General features: G+C 37.8%; 3 protein-coding genes across 3 annotated transcripts; 1 reads left to right on the top strand and 2 right to left on the bottom strand.

The window, feature by feature from the left end:
• Positions 1-225: 225 nt before the first annotated feature.
• LOC128672272 (uncharacterized protein) lies at positions 226-9,798 on the bottom strand. Its single transcript, XM_053749309.2, has 9 exons — positions 9,626-9,798; positions 6,399-9,418; positions 5,850-5,953; positions 5,432-5,637; positions 3,529-3,683; positions 2,890-3,029; positions 1,935-2,072; positions 1,444-1,702; positions 226-1,183 (listed from the first exon to the last, which is right to left on the bottom strand). Exons 2-9 carry the CDS (start codon positions 9,237-9,239, stop codon positions 677-679), a joined length of 4,350 nt encoding a protein of 1,449 aa, XP_053605284.1. The 5' UTR covers positions 9,240-9,418; positions 9,626-9,798; the 3' UTR covers positions 226-676.
• A 317-nt stretch (positions 9,799-10,115) lies between these two features.
• LOC128672264 (ER membrane protein complex subunit 2-like) lies at positions 10,116-15,076 on the top strand. The gene is made up of 7 exons (XM_053749297.2): positions 10,116-10,324; positions 10,597-10,710; positions 11,593-11,746; positions 12,429-12,572; positions 12,982-13,138; positions 13,500-13,595; positions 13,730-15,076. Exons 1-7 carry the CDS (start codon positions 10,291-10,293, stop codon positions 13,904-13,906), a joined length of 876 nt encoding a protein of 291 aa, XP_053605272.1. The 5' UTR covers positions 10,116-10,290; the 3' UTR covers positions 13,907-15,076.
• Positions 15,077-15,269: 193 nt separating this feature from the next.
• LOC128672263 (uncharacterized protein) lies at positions 15,270-19,098 on the bottom strand. The gene is made up of 9 exons (XM_053749296.2): positions 18,907-19,098; positions 18,454-18,831; positions 18,175-18,309; positions 17,704-17,893; positions 17,499-17,572; positions 16,851-16,989; positions 16,257-16,455; positions 15,726-15,890; positions 15,270-15,398 (listed from the first exon to the last, which is right to left on the bottom strand). The coding sequence occupies exons 1-9, from the start codon at positions 18,961-18,963 to the stop codon at positions 15,275-15,277; spliced, it is 1,461 nt and encodes a 486-aa protein (XP_053605271.1). The 5' UTR covers positions 18,964-19,098; the 3' UTR covers positions 15,270-15,274.
• Between the last annotated feature and the right edge of the window lie 12 nt (positions 19,099-19,110).

Raw genomic sequence — 19,110 nt, 5'->3', positions numbered from 1 at the left:
AAGGCGACCCTACTCAGCTGTAAAATGCTTTTTATATACTCCATTTCAATGTACACACTTGGTCCAGTATTTACACGGTAGAATTTGAAATTTAACTACTATTTACATGTGCTGTTTGTGAACATCACTCACAATACAACACAACAAACCGTTCACAAAGCGGCGACAGTTGAACCAAACCGAACATTCTCGAAATAAAAATATAAATTTGCTAAGTTATTAATATTTTTTTTAAGTAACGTTATGTTATTGCTATATTGTTTTTCAAAGTTGTCGTTAACATATGAGGAACAGTGGCCAGTGACGTCGTTGTCAAGTTGAATTGTTTTAAAAACAAAATAATAGGGATTTTGTTTGCAAAATGTATGTACTCGTAATTCCGAGGTTTTGATCTAGTTTTCTACCATAATCTAATAAGCAGTGGTAGTATAACCGATACACCAAATTGAGTTAAGTCTTACCCAGTTATTTTTAATACTACTTACATCAAATTGCTAAAATTAATCACAGTATGTTTAACAAGTATATAGTTATCACATAAAAATCTAAAAGTGAACATCTTTTTGGACAAAAACATGTCGAAACGAAATTTTGTACACACATTTTGCAAACAGAGCCGCACAAATGAAACAATTGTAACACAACACAACGACAAAGTGCGTCAATCGCTCACAAATTAGGCCTCAGTAGCCACCGGTTCTCTCGCATGGTGTATCTTCACATGCTTATTATGATTAGACTTATTGCTTGACGTCTTCCCACAGATATTACAAGAGAACGGCCTCGCACCACTATGGACCTTCATATGTTCGGACAAATAATAACTTCTATGGAAAGACTTACCGCACTCTGGGACTTTGCAGACGTATTTCTTGGCCATTTCGTGTTCACGGACGTGCCTCTGGCAATTGTATTTCCTAATGAACTGGCATCCGCAGTAGTTGCATGTGTACGGCTTGACAGATTTGTGGGCGTTCATGTGTGAGATGTACTCCGTCTGCCTGATGAAGGCCCCCTTGCAGAGGGAACACTTGAAGGGCTTGGCCGAGCGGCTCATGTGCGTCCAGCGGTGCAGCTTGAGGTTCCACTTGGTGGTGAAGGCCTTGTTGCAGATGATGCACAGGTGCGGCCGCTTGCCGCTGTGCGTCTGCAGGTGCGCGCGCAGGTTGGTGCGCAGGTACACCTGGGGACCACATTGTACATTGTCGAGTAAAATATATAAAATACACAAAGGTATTTAAATAGCCAAACGGAATAATGAAATGTCATTTTGATTGATCAGTTCTATTGATTACGTAATTTTTTGTGTTCTCATTAAAGTTTGTTAGGAATGCATGTTGATTCCAAAAAATTGTGACGCCATTGCACATCACCGTATCTGACTGTAATCGATGGGCAGAAGCCAATTGTAGAGAACAAGTTGATGTTACAATTGTCTCTCACCTGTTTGCAGACCGGACAGGGCACGTTGTCGACCTTCCCGCGCAGCCTGGCAGACAAGTAGTACTCGTTGTGCGAGCGACGCACGTGGCGCGTGAGCGACGCCGCGTGCACGAACTTGTCGCTGCAGTACAGGCACGCCTTCGGCCGCTCCTCGTGCGTCTCCGCGTGCCACTGCAGCTTGGCCTTGGAGTGGAAGATGGCGCCGCACCGGCACACGTAGTCGCGGACCTTCGCCTTCTTTTGGAAGTGGTGACGGTCCCTGGTGATCAAATATTCATTTGTGATATAACATTAATTCTGTCAATTGTTAATGCTATTCGAAAGATCGAAATTTGTAGACGCATCTTGGAAATAATCACTCCGGTGAACTCGATGCGGTCAGGTCCGGTTCGAATTATTTATTCGTGGCCAAATTTCGCCGCTAATAAAACATTGGTTTGTTTATCCCAGGTTGTAGAAGGGGCGTGTTTTCGTTGATCGTGTACACGTACCTGTGCTGCACCATGTTGGAGTATCTGCGGAAGCTGTCGCTGCAGACGGTGCACTTGACGGGCGCGCGTCCCGTGTGCGCGTTGTGGTGCTCCGACAGCTTCTGCCGCGTCAGGAACCGCTTGCCGCACACCGTACATCTATATCAACCAATATCCATCACAACTAACATTACAAATGTCTAAAATTTTATAATAATAAATTTTATATCAAGTAATCATACAACTCAAGAAGCTACATTAGTTAGTCAATTACTTAATTAAATTACATCATTAATAAAATAAATTGATTGCCATGTCATAACCGCGTCAACCTGCTGGATATGGGACAGCAAAGATAAGTGCTGTCCAGTCTGCTCGCTATCATGCTCAGAATGCAGTTGTTGCCCCCCCCTCTCACCGCACCCTGTGCACCAATAGTGCTTACATATTATTAAAAAAAGTCAACGACTAACTCGAAAACTACCAGTCGGATTTGTGTACGGTTTTCACCAACAGATATTGTGATTCCTGAGGAATGTTTAGCTGTATAATTTGTTATGTTTGTATCAGAGCGAAGGAAGCGAGGAAAAATTACTGTTCAAATAGAAAATTCAAATTAAGTTTAGTGTCACCCCGAATCTAACTATATCTACACCACATAGACAGCCATAAAAGGGTGACAATCAGACGGAAAGATAAACAGACTTTCTAATTAGTTGCTATCTTTCACAATACAGTTTGACTTGCCCACAATTTCCACATGAGGTTGGTAAGGGCAAGGGTTACCACCCCAAAATAGACCAGTGCTATCCCAGAATTTTTACAAAAATAATGTTAAGTGTGAATAAAATGTAACCAACCCCACCCTAAAAACGGTCATTTTTAAAGTTCTAAAATTCATGACAATATCCAGCTTCAGGCCCCCCCCTAGAAAATATCTCTTGATACGCCCATAGAGTCAATATATCATACGTACTTGTAGTTCTTGATCCCGAGATGGGTCTTCATGTGCAGCGCGAGGTTGGCGCGCCTGAAGAAGCACTTCCCGCACGTGAGGCACTCCAGAGGGTGGATCTTGAGGTGGGCGTGAAATGCGGCGTCTGTTATTTGGTCCTCCTATATGTAAAAAAAATTGGTAAGCCCTTCTGACATGATAGGAACCAACACTGTTCAAATGCAAAGCAAAGCAAATCCAATTTCTTTCGGCATTTCTTCTCAGTGGTCGTTCTGAAATGCTAGTAGTTTGTGGCTTTGGTAAATATTTTTTTAATTTAGAATATGACGTGAAAAAGTACCTGCGAAAGTCTCTAGTATTTCTAAATAAATGATTTGATTTCGTACAACAGATAAATATGTCAGTGACAAGTCTCCCTTGGTGTCATCTTCATCTTCCATTTTCTACCACATAGGTAGGTCTACTTCAGTTTATGCCACCTTTGTCGACTAAATTCAAACCTACATATCAAAATGCAACCGGTAACTCGCTAAGATTTGAAAGAAAGAGATAGAAGTCAATTTCTTCCATCGTCAGTCTTCTTTCAATTTAATTTTTATCATTTTGACTTTAATACGTGACGTATCGTATATTATTCCAAGTTGAATAAGAACAGCCAACCTTGCAAGTGGGACAGACGTAGTCCTTCCTCCTCCGCTTGGTCTCCTGCTTGACGAGTGCCTCTATTTTGGGTTTGGCCTCGTTCATCACATCGTACACCTGGAGAATGGTCGTTGCTATCGACTTTTTCGAGTCTAGTGCGGCCAGCACCGTGCCTGGAAAATAACATTATAACATATATAATATGCCCATGGTTAAGGATAAAAAGACTCATGGTGCTAAAGCTATATTAAAAGACTCAAAAAACGCCGGGATATCTTTGACTAGGATCCTAAAAGTATTAAAATTAAATGAGAAAGGGCTGGTCCACTGGGAGCAGCACCTCGCACGCCTGGACGCTCACATTTGCTTATAGTCAGGAAAGACTGATTGCATATGTTGCTCAAATACAAAAAAAAATAATAATAACCATACCAGCGACGGGACGCTGATATAGTTTTTTTTTTGTCCCGGCTTCGCTAGGGTAAAACATCAATAACTTGTACACGCTAAAAACTGTACTGTACTGTTTTCTTTTCCACGATCGTTTTTGTTAGGATATTACGTCTCGATTCCTTCCTTCCTCTTTATTGTTTCGACACAGGGCGTGTCTCGGTTTGCTGCTTCCGCTTGGTCCTGGCAGAAAGAGTGTGCCCAAAAAGAGTAGTCAAAGAAGATATACGGGGAAACAATTAAGGATACCGTGTGAAATATATTTCAATTGTTTTTGTTGTGTGATGTGTTTTTATTTCAAATAATTGGTCGCAACGCTGCGCCGGCTGACAAGAATCGCAATTTAAAGAATTGAGGCGTGTGATTTAGACGAAGGTTCGCGTTAGCATTTATGTTATATTATAACTTTTCACGTACTTACTACTACTACACTACAGGAGAAGAAAAAGTAGGAACGTAGCATCGGAGCTCCGAAGCTCTGTGGCTCAAGACGTAACCAAGAAATCGCTAAGATGAGAGATATAAACAACATTAACATCCCGGTTCGTTCGAAAAATCTTATTTTTGTTGAGTTGGTATGGCTATTTAAACTATGTTCGACCGTAAAATTTTAATTTACATAGTAGGAAATAAGAAAGTTTAACTGGGTTTGACATGCCGTACCGAACATGAAGTGGATTCAGAGTAGCCAAACGATAAATTGATCAACCCGCATAGAATATTTAAAAAAACAAGTCACACTGCTGACCAACAAGGTTCAACATATGATGGTGATGCAGCTAGCTAGCTTGTAATGTTTAATTTACTCAAGGTAAAATTTCCATTATGCTTTTTTTCATCTATTTTTCTCAACATTCAAATGCCTTGTTTTGTCAATACGTTTCTTTATCGTATTTTCGCTTATGGAACTGAATTATGTATCTGACTTGACGGGATTATGGTATTACAAGCTTTTGTTTTAATTTCAATCTAAATCTTGCTATGCTACACAGTTTTGTAATAGACATTTTTAAGGCGAAATCTGAACGTTGTGTTTGACAATGTATAAAATCCTATGTACAAAATTATTTTCTTGTAAAAAAAAGAACTTATTATTATTGACCGTAACGCGTAATGAAAAATAGAAATAAACTTACTATTCAACAAGTTTTCTTCTCAGGTTACTTTATAGCAGTGTACTAATTAGCTATCAGACATTGAGAAATAATTAACAAAATAATCTGTTATCTCTTTGCCAGTGTATGTTTTATGACATTTTTTTTTTAAGTTAAAACTTCTTTAGCTGCGTAGTGCACTTTCTGTGATGAGTAAAAAATGTTTAACTCGCGTCAGGACACGTGACCTCGAAAACTCGTAAGACGTCAAAAATTCACAACGTTAATATTCAAGTTTTCACTTCTGCCGGCACTCCCGGAGTGCAACCCTCTTTTTTATCTTTACGCGACTATATAACCATAAAAAAAAAACTTACTGCTAGGTAATGGATCGTCTATCTTCTCTTCCTTCTTTATAGTCCTAGCGGTGACCATCCGACTGTAAGAGGTTTTAGTCGAGGAGCAAGTGGGAAGGGCGTGGGCTAAGGACTTGTGCGCACGGAGATCTTTGGGTGTTGGGAATTTGGCACCGCATTGTGTACACGTGCTGAGTCGGCCCTTCGCGAAGCGAAGCTCATTATCACTGTAATATAGAAAATTACATTAAAAATATAATAATGGTGAAAGTGTTTGTTCGTCCTTTACGTCGAAACACAGAATTAAATGAGGGCTACAACACAAAATAAATTTAGTGGCGATTGGCTCATTAGCCCCCATTAAAGAATTTTTGAGTTTGGACTATTTATTTTTTGCTTTGCCTAAAAATGTATTAATACAATAAAATAAAGTTCTTACAGGGCGTCAGTCTTTTCGTCAGCATCTACTTCCGAACCGTCGGATACCCAGCTCTCTCGCGCTATAAGGTCGTAGGGCTCCGCTGGCGTCCCTTCTGTATACATCTGTCAATATAAGGTAATCTATGTAATATCTTTTATAATTGTATACACCCATAAATTAACATTTGCACATAAAAATACTTGCATTTAAATTTACAAAATTAAATAACATATTAAATTATTAGCGAAAGTGAGTTATATGTTGAAGGAATTTTGTATGCACACCATGTTGTTTGAAAAACATGTACATGCCATGACTCAAGTTAATTATACAAGTGAACATTTGATATATTTAAATATAGTTTTGTCTGTAGTATAAATTTAGAAGATATAATTAGAAGTAATTTGCATTCAGTCAATGATTACCTATATATATATATATATTCTTCATTTATTTATATTTGTCCTATGTATAATTTGTTTAGGTTTACATCAATTTTATAGAATGTTCATTTGAATCAAATTGATTTTCAATAGTTACATAAGTAGTGTATAAATTGCAACTTACGCCAGTCCACGGCGACTCCATGTCCCCATTGCTCTCCTGGCCGCTAAGTTCTCCCCGCGACGGCATCCTCTCATCAGCACGAATGTTCAGAGGCGCTTCACTGCTACGACTCTCGCTCAACACATCCGCCTTACTATCCCTTTCCCCACTCTCCTCTCTCCCAATCTCAGAGTAATCCATCGCACTGCTCTCCGCTATCTTATAACTCTCGTGAATGAAATTCGGCAACACGAACTCACTCTCCTTCTGAGACGATTCACCCCACATGTAAATCCCATCCTTCTGTCCATCTTTAGTGAAGGAAGACTCGCCACGCTCAGAATCGAACGACTCCACCCGATCAGGGGTGAAATAATCCGCATATATGTTATCGCCGAAGTAATTCTCGTTCATCATGTTCACAAACTGTTTGGTCTTAGATGTCGCTTCGAGTTCTAAAAGCTCCCTATGATTGGACTCTTCGTCAAACTCATCTCCCGGGAGGTGCGGATATGAGATTACGTTGATCGGCCGCAACGTCTCCAGCGGCGTCAACTGGCGGCTGGACCCACTGGCCTCATTGCTAAAACTATCCCCCTCATTGCTTGTGTTGATCTCTTCTTTAACTTGCACCACATCTATGCTGGTCGTAAAATTAGAATTCAAACTAGAGGGCGCCGCTGGCTCTATGTCCATAGACTGTTCCTCAGTATCCACATCAAATTCATTGTCATCATTCCGATCCTCCTTCTCCACCATCTCCACAGAAACAGTCTGCAATGTACTTGCTTTCTCCTTATTTTCATTCTTTTCGGGCTGATGTATTTTATTCATTGTATAACGTTCTGGCGACTTATTAGACGAAGCCGCTTTAGGCTCTATCTCAACTGGCAGTTCATTATTTACAGGGAATGGTTTAGCATTCTTAATTTTTAAAATTTTCTTGTGCTTCTTTACATAAATGTTGTTCAGTCTTAATGTATTACTTCTGAATGTCTTGGGTTGAATTGGTTTACTAGTGCTAGATACACTGGAGCTACAGGTTTGGCTGCCGTGTGGTTTGGGGGACATTGAAGTACGATCAGTGGAGTTGTCACCTTGTTCCGACAGCTCACTACAAGGAGACACAGAAGGCTTCTCATTACATATTAAATCTGGAACTGGACAACTGTCCGAGGACTCCGTGTCAATCTTGCTGTCAACTGGCACAGATTTGTTTGTGGGTGGCTCTTTGTATGTGGGTGGGTTCCCAACATTCTTTATCACAGAAAATGTGTGTGAAAGTGCACTAGTGTCTGCACTTGTGGTAGGCTCTGTATCGTCTAATGACTGATTGTCCACATTATCATCATCCATATCAGGCAATATTTTCTCAGGAGTAGCACACCTTTCTGGGTACTCTGGGTCATTGGAACCAGTCAGATCCATGATTGTGTTCAGCATATTCTTATGGTGCTGCACTGGCACTTCAACCTTAATGTTACTGAGGATTTTGAGACCTTTACTTGTGACAAATGTGTCACTTTTAACATCAAGTTTTTCAGATGGGCTTTCATTGACGGACTGACTAGAGTTTGGTGTACTGGGTTCGGATTGAGGTAATGTTGTGCTTGTCACACTATCATTAGTACTTGCGTTGGACACTATTGGAGCAACTTCTATAATAAGAGTTTTATTTGCATCTTGGGTTGACATACACTTGTCAACTTGAGTAGTAGTTATGTTAGGAGAACTAGTGAAAACAGTGGCATTGCAAGCCTTGGGTATAATATGCGGAGGTGTTGTATACATACAAGAGGTATTTCCAAATTGGTCAAAAACCATCAAATTCTGGTACATGGAACTAGTTTGTGCTACATTAGTAACATTCTCACTCAGTACAGTGGGTACATTTGATATAAAAGGTTTTCCATCAAGATTGTGAACCATTTCTCTATAAATAATTTGTGAATTTTGTGTAACAACAGTGGTGCCAGGCGTAAAAGCCCCGGTTGACATTTGAGTAAACTGACTACTGGGAATCCCACCCGCTACACATTTAGTGTCCAACATTGGACCAGCCGGGATGCTATTGCTCATAATCATGTTGTTCTGAACATTTTTATGAAGGAACGCTCTACTGTTGGGAACTACCACATGCATTGGCTTCACACTAGGCGCTATATATTGTACTCCACCCACATTTGCTTTTACAAGTATGTTATTTGATTTAGGCAGTAGTTTCACCAAGTCTGGCCCTCTGTTGTGTACAGCCGGCATCACAGCAGTCTGAAGTTTGACCCCAGCAGCCACAGTTGGCATATTGTGAGAAAAAACATTTGTGTTGTTGAGAGCCGAGTACTCTGCACTCCTGGAATATTTTACTTCTCTATCTTCCTGCTGATCTTGTAAATAAACATATTGTTGGTCAAACTCAGGTATTGGAATATTCTGATAGCTTTGTTGTACCTTATCAGTTTTCATAACAAAAGGTGTTCCGTTGAACTGAGTAGCATTTGTTCCAGGATTGTTATCAAAGTTTATATCTCCAATTCTTAAGTCTGGCGTACCATTCCTAGATGTGCTTAGGACTGAATTTGATTTTGGAGTTCTACTAGGTGTTCTTCTCCAATATCTATCATGCTCAGAACCTCGATGAGAACCATTCCATCTATCCTCTGTAGCCGGAGTCCGGGACCGACTTCTATATGAACGCTCTGAGTGTATGGGTGTAGATGTTCTACTACTATAACTGCTCCCTTTGTTAGCAAAATTACATAAAGCTTTAATGACTTGATCTTTAGGGTGCGTATCTAAATGTGACTCTAAGGTCATCCCATTATGAAGGAAGAGCGTGCAAACTGGGCACTGCTGTTGATCCATGTTTACTGAGGATAATGACGTATCCGCTTTAGAAAATCAATTAAATTTGTCACAGCGCATTCGCTGCCAGCTGCCACATCTCACAATGTTCGTGACGCGCACATCTACAATATTCACACAAGGATCCTGTACTATCCACAACAACACATATCTTCGTCGTAAGTCGTCACCTTATCGATCTGTCAAAGACAAAATAACACTATATAAATACACAAGCAAATACAATATACCTCTGCATTCAATATACAGGGCGACGCAAGAACAGGAGACAAAAGAAAACAAAAGTTAACAATAAAGGCCATTGAGTTATAAAAAACTTTCAGCTTTAGGTATAAAAATATAGAACACCATATCAGGTTTACCACTCGTTATCTTACAGATCTTACCTTAACGTAATAAATATCATGAATAAGCCATGGCATTCTTAATTTTAAAGAGGGTCTTAGTTTAATAATACTAAATCTAAAAATATTTCTAAATAGTCAGACATATTGCAGACATTTCGTTCTTCACTTCAGCACACACAATAGTACATTCCTGTTAACATAATTTCGAAATCAACATTTGCGTCGTGGCAATGACAACTAAAGTGAATTTCAATAAGGCAAAATAAAATTCAATCTAAAATCGATGCGTAATACGAAATGTAGCAGCAAAAGACCATAAGCAAATGACATGACAGAATATGACAGTCAGTATTCCAAAAAAAACTCTATGGCAAGCCCTTTTCACGACTAGACATGTGCCCGCTGAGAAATTCGCTGTTCTCGGTAAGAATCTGAGAAACGTTCTCGAGAATTTCTTAGGCATCGCTATTCACAAAAAAAAAACTTTGATAATGTCTATGTCAAAGTTGACAGTCAACTCGAATTAATTTCTATAATTTGTACATTATAGGTAACCTACCTACTAGGCTATTGTTACCTACTTATTAAATTGAGCCTACTTACTTGTTTTCCAAATCACATCACATAAGATAGACACCTATTTCATGTAAAATAGAAATACAAAGTATTTTGTATTTAATTGGAGAATAACTAAATTAGTAAACATGTCTGACAGTTACGATGATATGGATATAAGCGGTAAGAGTTCATGGCTCATGTAATACTACAGTTTTATCATGTACAATTAATACAACACAAATAGTAAATCCTCCAACCTTTTTAATGATATAAAATATTAAAGTATACCGACAGACTAGATGGTCCATGCATAAACCATGATCTATTTGGAGATTAGAGATATCTCCAAATAGATCATGGTTTATGCAGCAGTGGACCTGTAACTGTGATGATTATGTGATTAGTATTATAATTCAATGGATGATGACGACTAGTCTTTGTCATTGTTGCAGAAATTCGCAATTGTCTTCGAGTGTGGCGTGAATCCAATGAAAGAAAAAGTGAAGAGGTGTTAACCATTTGGAATAGATACCAAGAGAAGTTTAGTAAAATGCCTGTCAATGAAAGTAAGACTTGAAATATTTCTTATATGCTCATCATATAGTTGAGTGTGACCAAGACATAAACTCTTTCATTGCCAATTCTTAAAGCCATTTGTTTTTCATACCATCTTCTTCGGTCTTCTCTCCTGGCTTGAAGCAATAAATAAGTTAGGTAGTTGATGTTGTTTGATACATATTTATTTATTTTTATACAGAATACTAATAATACAACAACTGTAATGGTGTGCTCACATGCCCTCAATTATATTGGCTACATAAGCCGCATGTAGGCACACTAACAATTACAAATTGGTGAAGTTCTCATCATTATCGAAATCACTCAGATATCATGATCATAGTAAATACAGAAGCATGGTTGCTTGAATGATGTAAACAACTTTTGTTTTAGCTTATTTCAAACAAATTTTTATTCTTTTGCTTTTTTTATGTGACAACAGTTTCTAGCCATCATTATTACATCAATAAACCTTTATTGTTTCATAGTGCAGGATGTAGTACAGGGGACCACTTTTTATCTCATAATCACTATGTTCTATTGTTCTTTGGCATAACAATTTTGCCATTTTTGGTATGGTATATGTGGCATAAATTATGGCTTTTTTTTAACCCAACCTAAAAGTTAATTATGCCCCATAATTAACTTTTAGGTTGGGTTAAAAAAAAGGTTAGGTTAGTTATGAGTCAAATTGTTATGTGTAAACCGTTATGTGTAAGATTAACTTTTAGGTTGGGTTAGTTATGTTAAGAATTTTTATGCATAAGAATGTTATGCTTAAAAATCATTATGTCATAGTCAAATTATGACATAAAATTGTATGCATAAAAATAGGGGACCATCAAGCAGTTGACCTGACTTCCTCTAATACATCTTTTTATACTTTTCAGAATACATAGCATTGGAGCAAGTATTTTATGCAGCTTTAGACTGTCATGATTATAATGAAGCAGGCTTTATTTTAGCTATATTTATGCAAGATTTTGGTCCTAGCAGTGTGAGAGTTTTCCGACATCGGATTGCATTATTGGAAGCTGAAGAAGAGTAAGTACTCAAACGACTGTCACATATGGAATATGCCATGATTACATGTTATAATAAGAAGTTTCAATGTTTTGTCTGACTGCTTGTATAAATTAGATAAACGACAGATTTTGTGGTTTTCACCGATAGTGTGATTTCTGGGGATGGTTGGTTTTAAAAGAAAAAATCATTAGATAATAATAGTTTTTTATTTCTCAACACAACAAAAAGTAACAACTACACTACACTCCTATGTTTATATATCGCTTGGGGAAAAACAGCCTCGAGATGGATGGTGGCGTATCACGTATCAAATGACATAGCCGTATCATGAGTTCATGACACCGTATCAAAATGCGTCCACACTAGATCATTCTCTCGATCATGATACGTGTCGTATCAGATACGCGGTTATATAGCGATCGGGGTGTATCATGACCGCGATCATTTTGCGTCCACACTAGCAAACATGATACGCGTCGATGCCGCGCGACGGAGATCTGATACGCGAAAATGATCAAGTGTGGACCCGTCTTTTCGAAGATATCAATAAACTTCAGATGGAATTGAAATAAATGTGGTTGAATTAAACCTTTAGGCTTTATGCATATAAAACAGCTATTAGACCGTGCTAAGTCATACCAGGATGCTAGTTATCATAAAAAAAATGTAATTAACTGTTTGCACTGTTCTTTCGTTCCAGCTACGATTCAGCATTAACACATCTGGACAGCATGATAAAAATGGACGAGACCAATGCAGCACTGAGAAAAAGGCGTGTTGCCATTTTTAAAGCCCAAGGGCTAATTGTTGAGGCTGTCAAAGAATTGGTGGATTATTTGAAAAAGTAAGTATTTCGGGGGAAAAATACGTTTTTAGTGGTCTATTTGAATGGATATGGATGGTCAGGCCAGAGGCTGTAGTTTGACTTTACAATTTACCTTTCATCTATTCTTATCATTATATTTCTTAAGCAAAGCTCACGCAACCCGTTGCTCGCCCACGAGCAAATATTAAGTGGATCACGAATAAACTTAGTTTAATATTTGAAAGTCCTTTATTCACATTGGTAACTGTTAACTTCCGTTTATTATCATATTTTTTAAATAGTCTCGGAACTCCAGTGTTTCAGAGATTACGAATTTTATGTCTCCTTTTCTCTAAGACAGGCTAGAGGTGGATCCGAAGTTTGGAAGTTTGTATTGTATAAGTCGTAGTGTAGATAACATTTGGAAGCACTGCACATTACCTCACAGGTTCATGTCGGACGCGGAGGCGTGGCAGCAGCTGTGCACGCTGTACCAGCAGCTGGGGGAGTACTCGCGCGCGGCGTTCTGTGCCGAGGAGCTGCTGCTGCACCAGCCCCACAACCATCTGGTGCACCAGCGGCTGGCGGACCTCCGATACACCATGGTAATGTCGCGGCCAAACGACTTATTAAGTTTCAAATGTCTCCACGTAGAGTCATTGTAGGTTGGAGGTGACGCGTTGGACTTTTTAAAAACTATTTGAAAATTAAAATTAATGCAAATACATAATATGTACTGTATTTGCATTAATTAATTTTATTATAGAAATAACTGTCATGTGTAACATGTATTTTGTGACAACTCTGACTGCATTGTCAAACGCCCTTTCGCAAAATATCCCTTAGTAACAAATTGGCATTCTGGCCCAGAAAGCCGGATATTATGCTCATAATACGACGAAGCGGTTAGTTTCTCAGGAGTTAGTAGCCGCAACTATTGTTAAACTTTTTGCACCTTCATTGCAGGGTGGTGCGGAAAATATGGAGTTAGCCAAAGCATACTACTGCCAATCACTCAAGCTCAACCCGAACAACATGAGATCCCTGTTGGGGCTGTTTTTGGTATGAATTTATTATTTTTCTAAAATTCTGATGAGAAGCATATTATTTATCTTGAAAAATATTTCGTTTTTTTTTTTGAGAACTTTCTTTTTTGTATGCCTCTATATATAGGTTATATTTTTATCTGTATCCAGGTGACGAATAACCTCTTAAACCACTACAAATCGTCAGGGAACAGTTCGAAACGCAAAGAGATTTGGCGTCTCAGCCAATGGGTGCAGTCGCAGGTCTCCAGGAAGCAGAGGGACGCCCGGGCCGACAACTCCCCGGCCCTCACCAATATGATGTTGGCGTTAGCCATCACTGAGTGAGGTGACGAAGAATCGATAGATCAGCTATTTTATCTAAAGCCATTCATATTTCATTACTATAATAATCCTAATTATTATTACTACGGAATTTTAACAAGTGTTATTTTTTGATACTTCAGAAAAGATAAGCCATCTGGTTTTTTCGAAATAAAATAAAAGAATATATAACTGAATTAGATCTAATTAACAATAGTTTACTTCATAAAATTCCATTTTTCATATCTGATTTCATTCATTTAATAGTGGCACAGATGTCGTGACGTCACGTCGTAAATTCTACGTCTAAATGTCAAATTTCGTTGTAAAGTCATGCATTGTAAAACAATCTTAAGGCAACGTTATTTAGGAAGTCCTTTTTAATTTTTAAAATAATAAAATGTTGTGCGATTGCAAAGGTTGTTCTTATTTTGCGAAGAATTTCGCGAATGAAGGACGCCATGTTTTTTCGCAAGGACAACCGTTTCATTTTGACATTTCGCTTCGACCAGACTGGTAACAATTTACACGTGAACCATTTTGATGTCAAGTAATGTAATGAAAATTGGGCTAAAGAATCAAATTTCCTTGGACAAGTGTAAGAAAGAAAGGGAAGTAAAAACTTATTTTCTGTCAGATACTTGCACCAATGCATGTAGATGATTTTGCTAATCAGATTGTAATTTTACAATAATATTATTGTGAGCAAGTTTTATTATGTGGTGGGTCTTGTGTGAATGAAACGGATATATTTTATGAAAAGGAAGTAGCCAATTTTGTTATTGAATTTATTATCTTTGAATGCAGTTTAAGTGACATATTCGAGAAAATACATGTGTATGAAGCAGACTGTTTTCCAGTTCTATAGTTTCAATTTTATAAACATAAATAAATAATAAATTAACTTCACCTTGCATTTTTAAAAAGAGATGGGTACGGAATAATCAATCTTTCTACAGATAGAAAAAAAACTGTATATATTTGATAAAAACAAGAATTACATGAAAACATAAAAATTTTAAACATTCTAGATTTTTATTTTTAACTACCACAGTCTGCACCATAATTATTTTAATCCAACATGTTGATATATAAAATGTATTACTTTATTTGTTAGTATATGTGTTTAATTATTATATTTATTTGTAAGGAAATGGTTGTCAACTATTTAAAATTAAATTATATGTTAAGTGATGCAGTTTTTTTACAATAATAAATGCTTATACATTAATAATCCATTACCACTGGCCAATATAGTATTACGACTTCTAAAATATAATTAATATTATGTAAAATCACAATATGGCGCGTTGGGAGCTAAATCAAGGGCTGTAACTTTTAGAAAAATTATGCTAATATTATGGAAGGCAGAAAGGAAACAAATTCAATGTATTAATCAGTTTTATTTACAAGGTCGCGTGTTTGCGGCCGCCACCTAGCGTTCGCCGCCAACTCCTCCGCTTTCCTCTCCCTCCTCTCGCGTCTGGACTGCTCGCCGACGGCAAAATATTTTTCTCTGAAAAAAAAAATAGAATGAAATTATACGTTCACTATTATGTCAAAAACGGCACATGGATTCCATGTAATTTTATTTTCAAAGTCATTTGATAAAATTTTACTTGGACAAATCACATAGATTGTGCTAACCCCAAAGTAATTATGATACATAAAATTATCATTTTCCATCCTTATTGAACCTCGGACCTCCAGTGTGTCATGGTAGGTAGTGATTTTACATATTTTTCAGGACATTAGATTCCACACAGTTGGTTTTTTGGTCTTAGTTATGTTTCTTCTATAAATTGTGCTATAGAGTTAATCTATCTGTCGTAGTTATACTCACCTAAAGTTCACCCCTGTATACGTCCCACCCTCGATGTGGACGTCGTCACTGGTCTTCTCGTACGTGAGGAGACGTCGGGACGTCAGCTTGGACAGAACTTGCTCGGAGTTGCCCACCAGCGCCAAGCCGGGGTGTTGGGGTAATTGACATCCTGAGTATTCATCCCTGTAAGGAATTTAATTTTATATTTGTTGAACAGTCAACAGCACATCAACCTACCCAAATTCGTTGCAAACTCTGAAGGCTGGCTCAAAAGGCTGTTGACTGTACATAGTCCGTCTATCTAAAGTCGTCGGTAATACCGAAGCAAACACTGCTAAGAACTTTAATGCAAATAAAAATTACTTCGTTTACGGAAATAACTAAAATAAAAAAAAAATAATTGACTCAAAAAAACCACACGTTTCATTATATATAATTATTAATGCTGTAGGCTTTGGTTACTGCAGACGAAATTACCTTAACGGTAATGTTCGCTAAATTGCGACTGTAAGTACATGATCAACCAACACTTGGTAAAAACATACATACCGAACCATCGGGTACCAGCAGACCAGCCTGCCTCCAAGCCTCAAATGCCTGACTGCGAAGTTTAACAAGTCTCCATACATCTCCGGAATCCCGTACTCCACTTTGGATGGTATGTGGTTGACGAGGTGTGCCTCTGATAACGTGTAGTTGTCCCTTTCTATCCCGATCTTCTCTGTCGGCTCGCGGACTCCGTAAGGAGCTGTGTAATATTTTATTTATTTTCACACAATAAATAGAGATATTTATTTTATGTGTAGGTTTAAATAATTTATTCCTCATAACAATAATACAGACATTTTATCACAAACTTAAATTAATTATGTACATTTATTTTTCGACGAGCATAATATAATATTTCCAGATTAGGTATCCATTTACACACCACGTACATGAATTTTTTTACATTTATAAAATCACAATATTTAATAACAGAAAATTTTAAAAACCTATTTTATATGTTACCCGTGTTTTTTTTCTGTTGTTACTTCTGCAAATAAAAAAGCTTAGCTGTCCCGCACGCGACAGTAAATTCTAAGAGTCAATAATCGGGACGTCTGGCAACGCTGTGAGTACTGTAATACTAGGAATACTGACGATCAGTGAGGATGGCGTCGAAGGCGAGGCCGGGGCGCCACAGCGGGCGGGAGAAGTCGCTGACCAGCACGTCCAGGTAGCGGCCGGCGCTGCCGTACTGCCTCATGTTGCCCAGGATACTCTCTTCCTTGGTGCGGACCTGATATACATTATCCGCACTAGTATGATAATCGTAAAGATAAATGCTATTTTGTTTTTTTGGTATGCACTCAAGTGCACTCAAGCCTTGTCAAAAATTTAGAAAAAAAATTTTTTTTTTTATTTGTGGGCGAAGTGCGGGTTTGCATTTCATTTCTCACTATCAAATCTAATCCAAGAGAGACGCAGCGAACCAATCACATTGTGGTGTGGTTGTAATTGCGTCACTGTGATTGGTTAACTGCGAATCACCTCTATGGTGAGATGTTAATAGCAAAATCGCACTACCCACGCTGAATAGTGTTTACTCAAACCACTATTCAGCGTGGATACCAATTACAGAAATGTGCGTAAAACGATCGACCATAAGGTTTTAAAGATTTATGCAGTTGTTAGACGGTCGCGCTAAAGGCGAAATAGCCGCTAGCGTTATCACAAAATATATATACACTGGAAGTGCAAATTATTACCATCAGACACCATTACCGCTTGTAATACATACATTGTTACCTTTTGGCCAAAGCGTGTGGGTCGAGTTCTGCCGTGGAGCATCATGAAGTCAATATCGGAGCCCCAAACATATGCTGAAATTAAAAAATAATGTGTTGAGCATAATAGCCATTGGTACCCAGTGTAGATTGAATAGAATATATATTTTTTTAATCACAAAAAGTACTAACTGGCAGCCCCATTCACATTAACCTCTCCAACTAACCTCCAAAATGTGCAGCGGCAACCAACAAAGATCCTGAACCGACAAATGGATCTAAAACAAGATCCCCATCATTCACTTTAGCTTGGTTGGCCATGATGATGGCTAGTTGTGCGTCCATGCTTGTGTTGCCAATGAACTCCCTTTTCTTCAGTGAATGCACCTGGATGAGGTCACGCTGGCCATCTGCTATCTTTAAAATAAGAAATTATAACATGACTGTAAAGAGATATGGATTGGATAGAGTAGACAATGTAACTTCCTAACTAATAGACTGCCCATGATAAAAGGATGCAACAACAATGTGGCTGATGGTCTTTCAAAATTCTTTGTACAATGTTTCTATGTCTTTTGGGTAGTAATGTTTTATTAGATGAAAGATATACCTAATAATAAAATTTGAAAGTCTTAGATGTCACCACAGTCTCAAATTGCTCAACATAGATTTAAATATTAACTGTTTTAGTTTCTTACCAATCGGCCAAAGAAGAGATCATAAGGCAGTTCCGGGACATTGTTTGGATCTGATCCATAGAATTCCATGTAGCTCAGGGTTATGTCTGGATCTTTGAGTTTCACTGGGCCTTCTAGTGGCAAATAACTGAAAGACTAATAGGTGCATGAGTGAGACAACCTTAAAGTAGACTTAATAGTAATAATTTTTAGACTATTTACAGTAAAAGTTTATAGGTTAACAGGTTGTTTTATATTAGTTTTAATCATAAATATTTATTTTTGTTAAACAAAACTCACCTCTATTTTTGTTACTTTCTCTTTCATTGTGAAATGTTTGCAAAAAGTCTCGACTTCCACTTTGAAGGACTTGTCTGCAGGACAACAACCTTCTATCAACTCACTTGGGCACACATGACTGTCAACATTGTGGGAACTTGTCCCTAACCATGTCCCACTTTTATTTTGTAAGGCACTTCTAAGATTTTGATGTAGCTGCTCTTCCGTTTTAGCTCTAGACCAAAGTTCTATACAATTTTTTAACAGAACCGATCTAGAAGCTATCTTTTTCACACATTCTTCAGTCGGTAACTCAACTATCCAATACGGCTTCTGTACACAAGGTGTCTCGATGAATTTCATAGGAATATTGAACAACGATATTATGCTTTGGATTTCCTGTAAAATACAAATTGAAATGTAATAATAACAATAGAATTAGGAATAAATTCATAACTACCAATATGAACTTACAGAGTTACGAAAATCGACATGTTCATGAGCAAACCACATTAAATAACGGCGCCACATTTCTAAACAATAAGTGAACTATAAAATCGAAGTAATTCTATAAATTCTCACAGTAGTTTTAGTCAAAAATATCTTTATTTATTCCATTACAGAAAGAAAGCAAGATAAACAACATAACTTCAAACTTATTGACACTGTCATGTCTTT

The sequence above is a fragment of the Plodia interpunctella genome, chromosome 9, assembly GCF_027563975.2.
Source record: "Plodia interpunctella isolate USDA-ARS_2022_Savannah chromosome 9, ilPloInte3.2, whole genome shotgun sequence".
Lineage (NCBI taxonomy): Eukaryota > Metazoa > Arthropoda > Insecta > Lepidoptera > Pyralidae > Plodia > Plodia interpunctella.
Note: the sequence above shows the minus strand (reverse complement) of the source record. Positions and strands in the feature narration are given on the sequence as shown.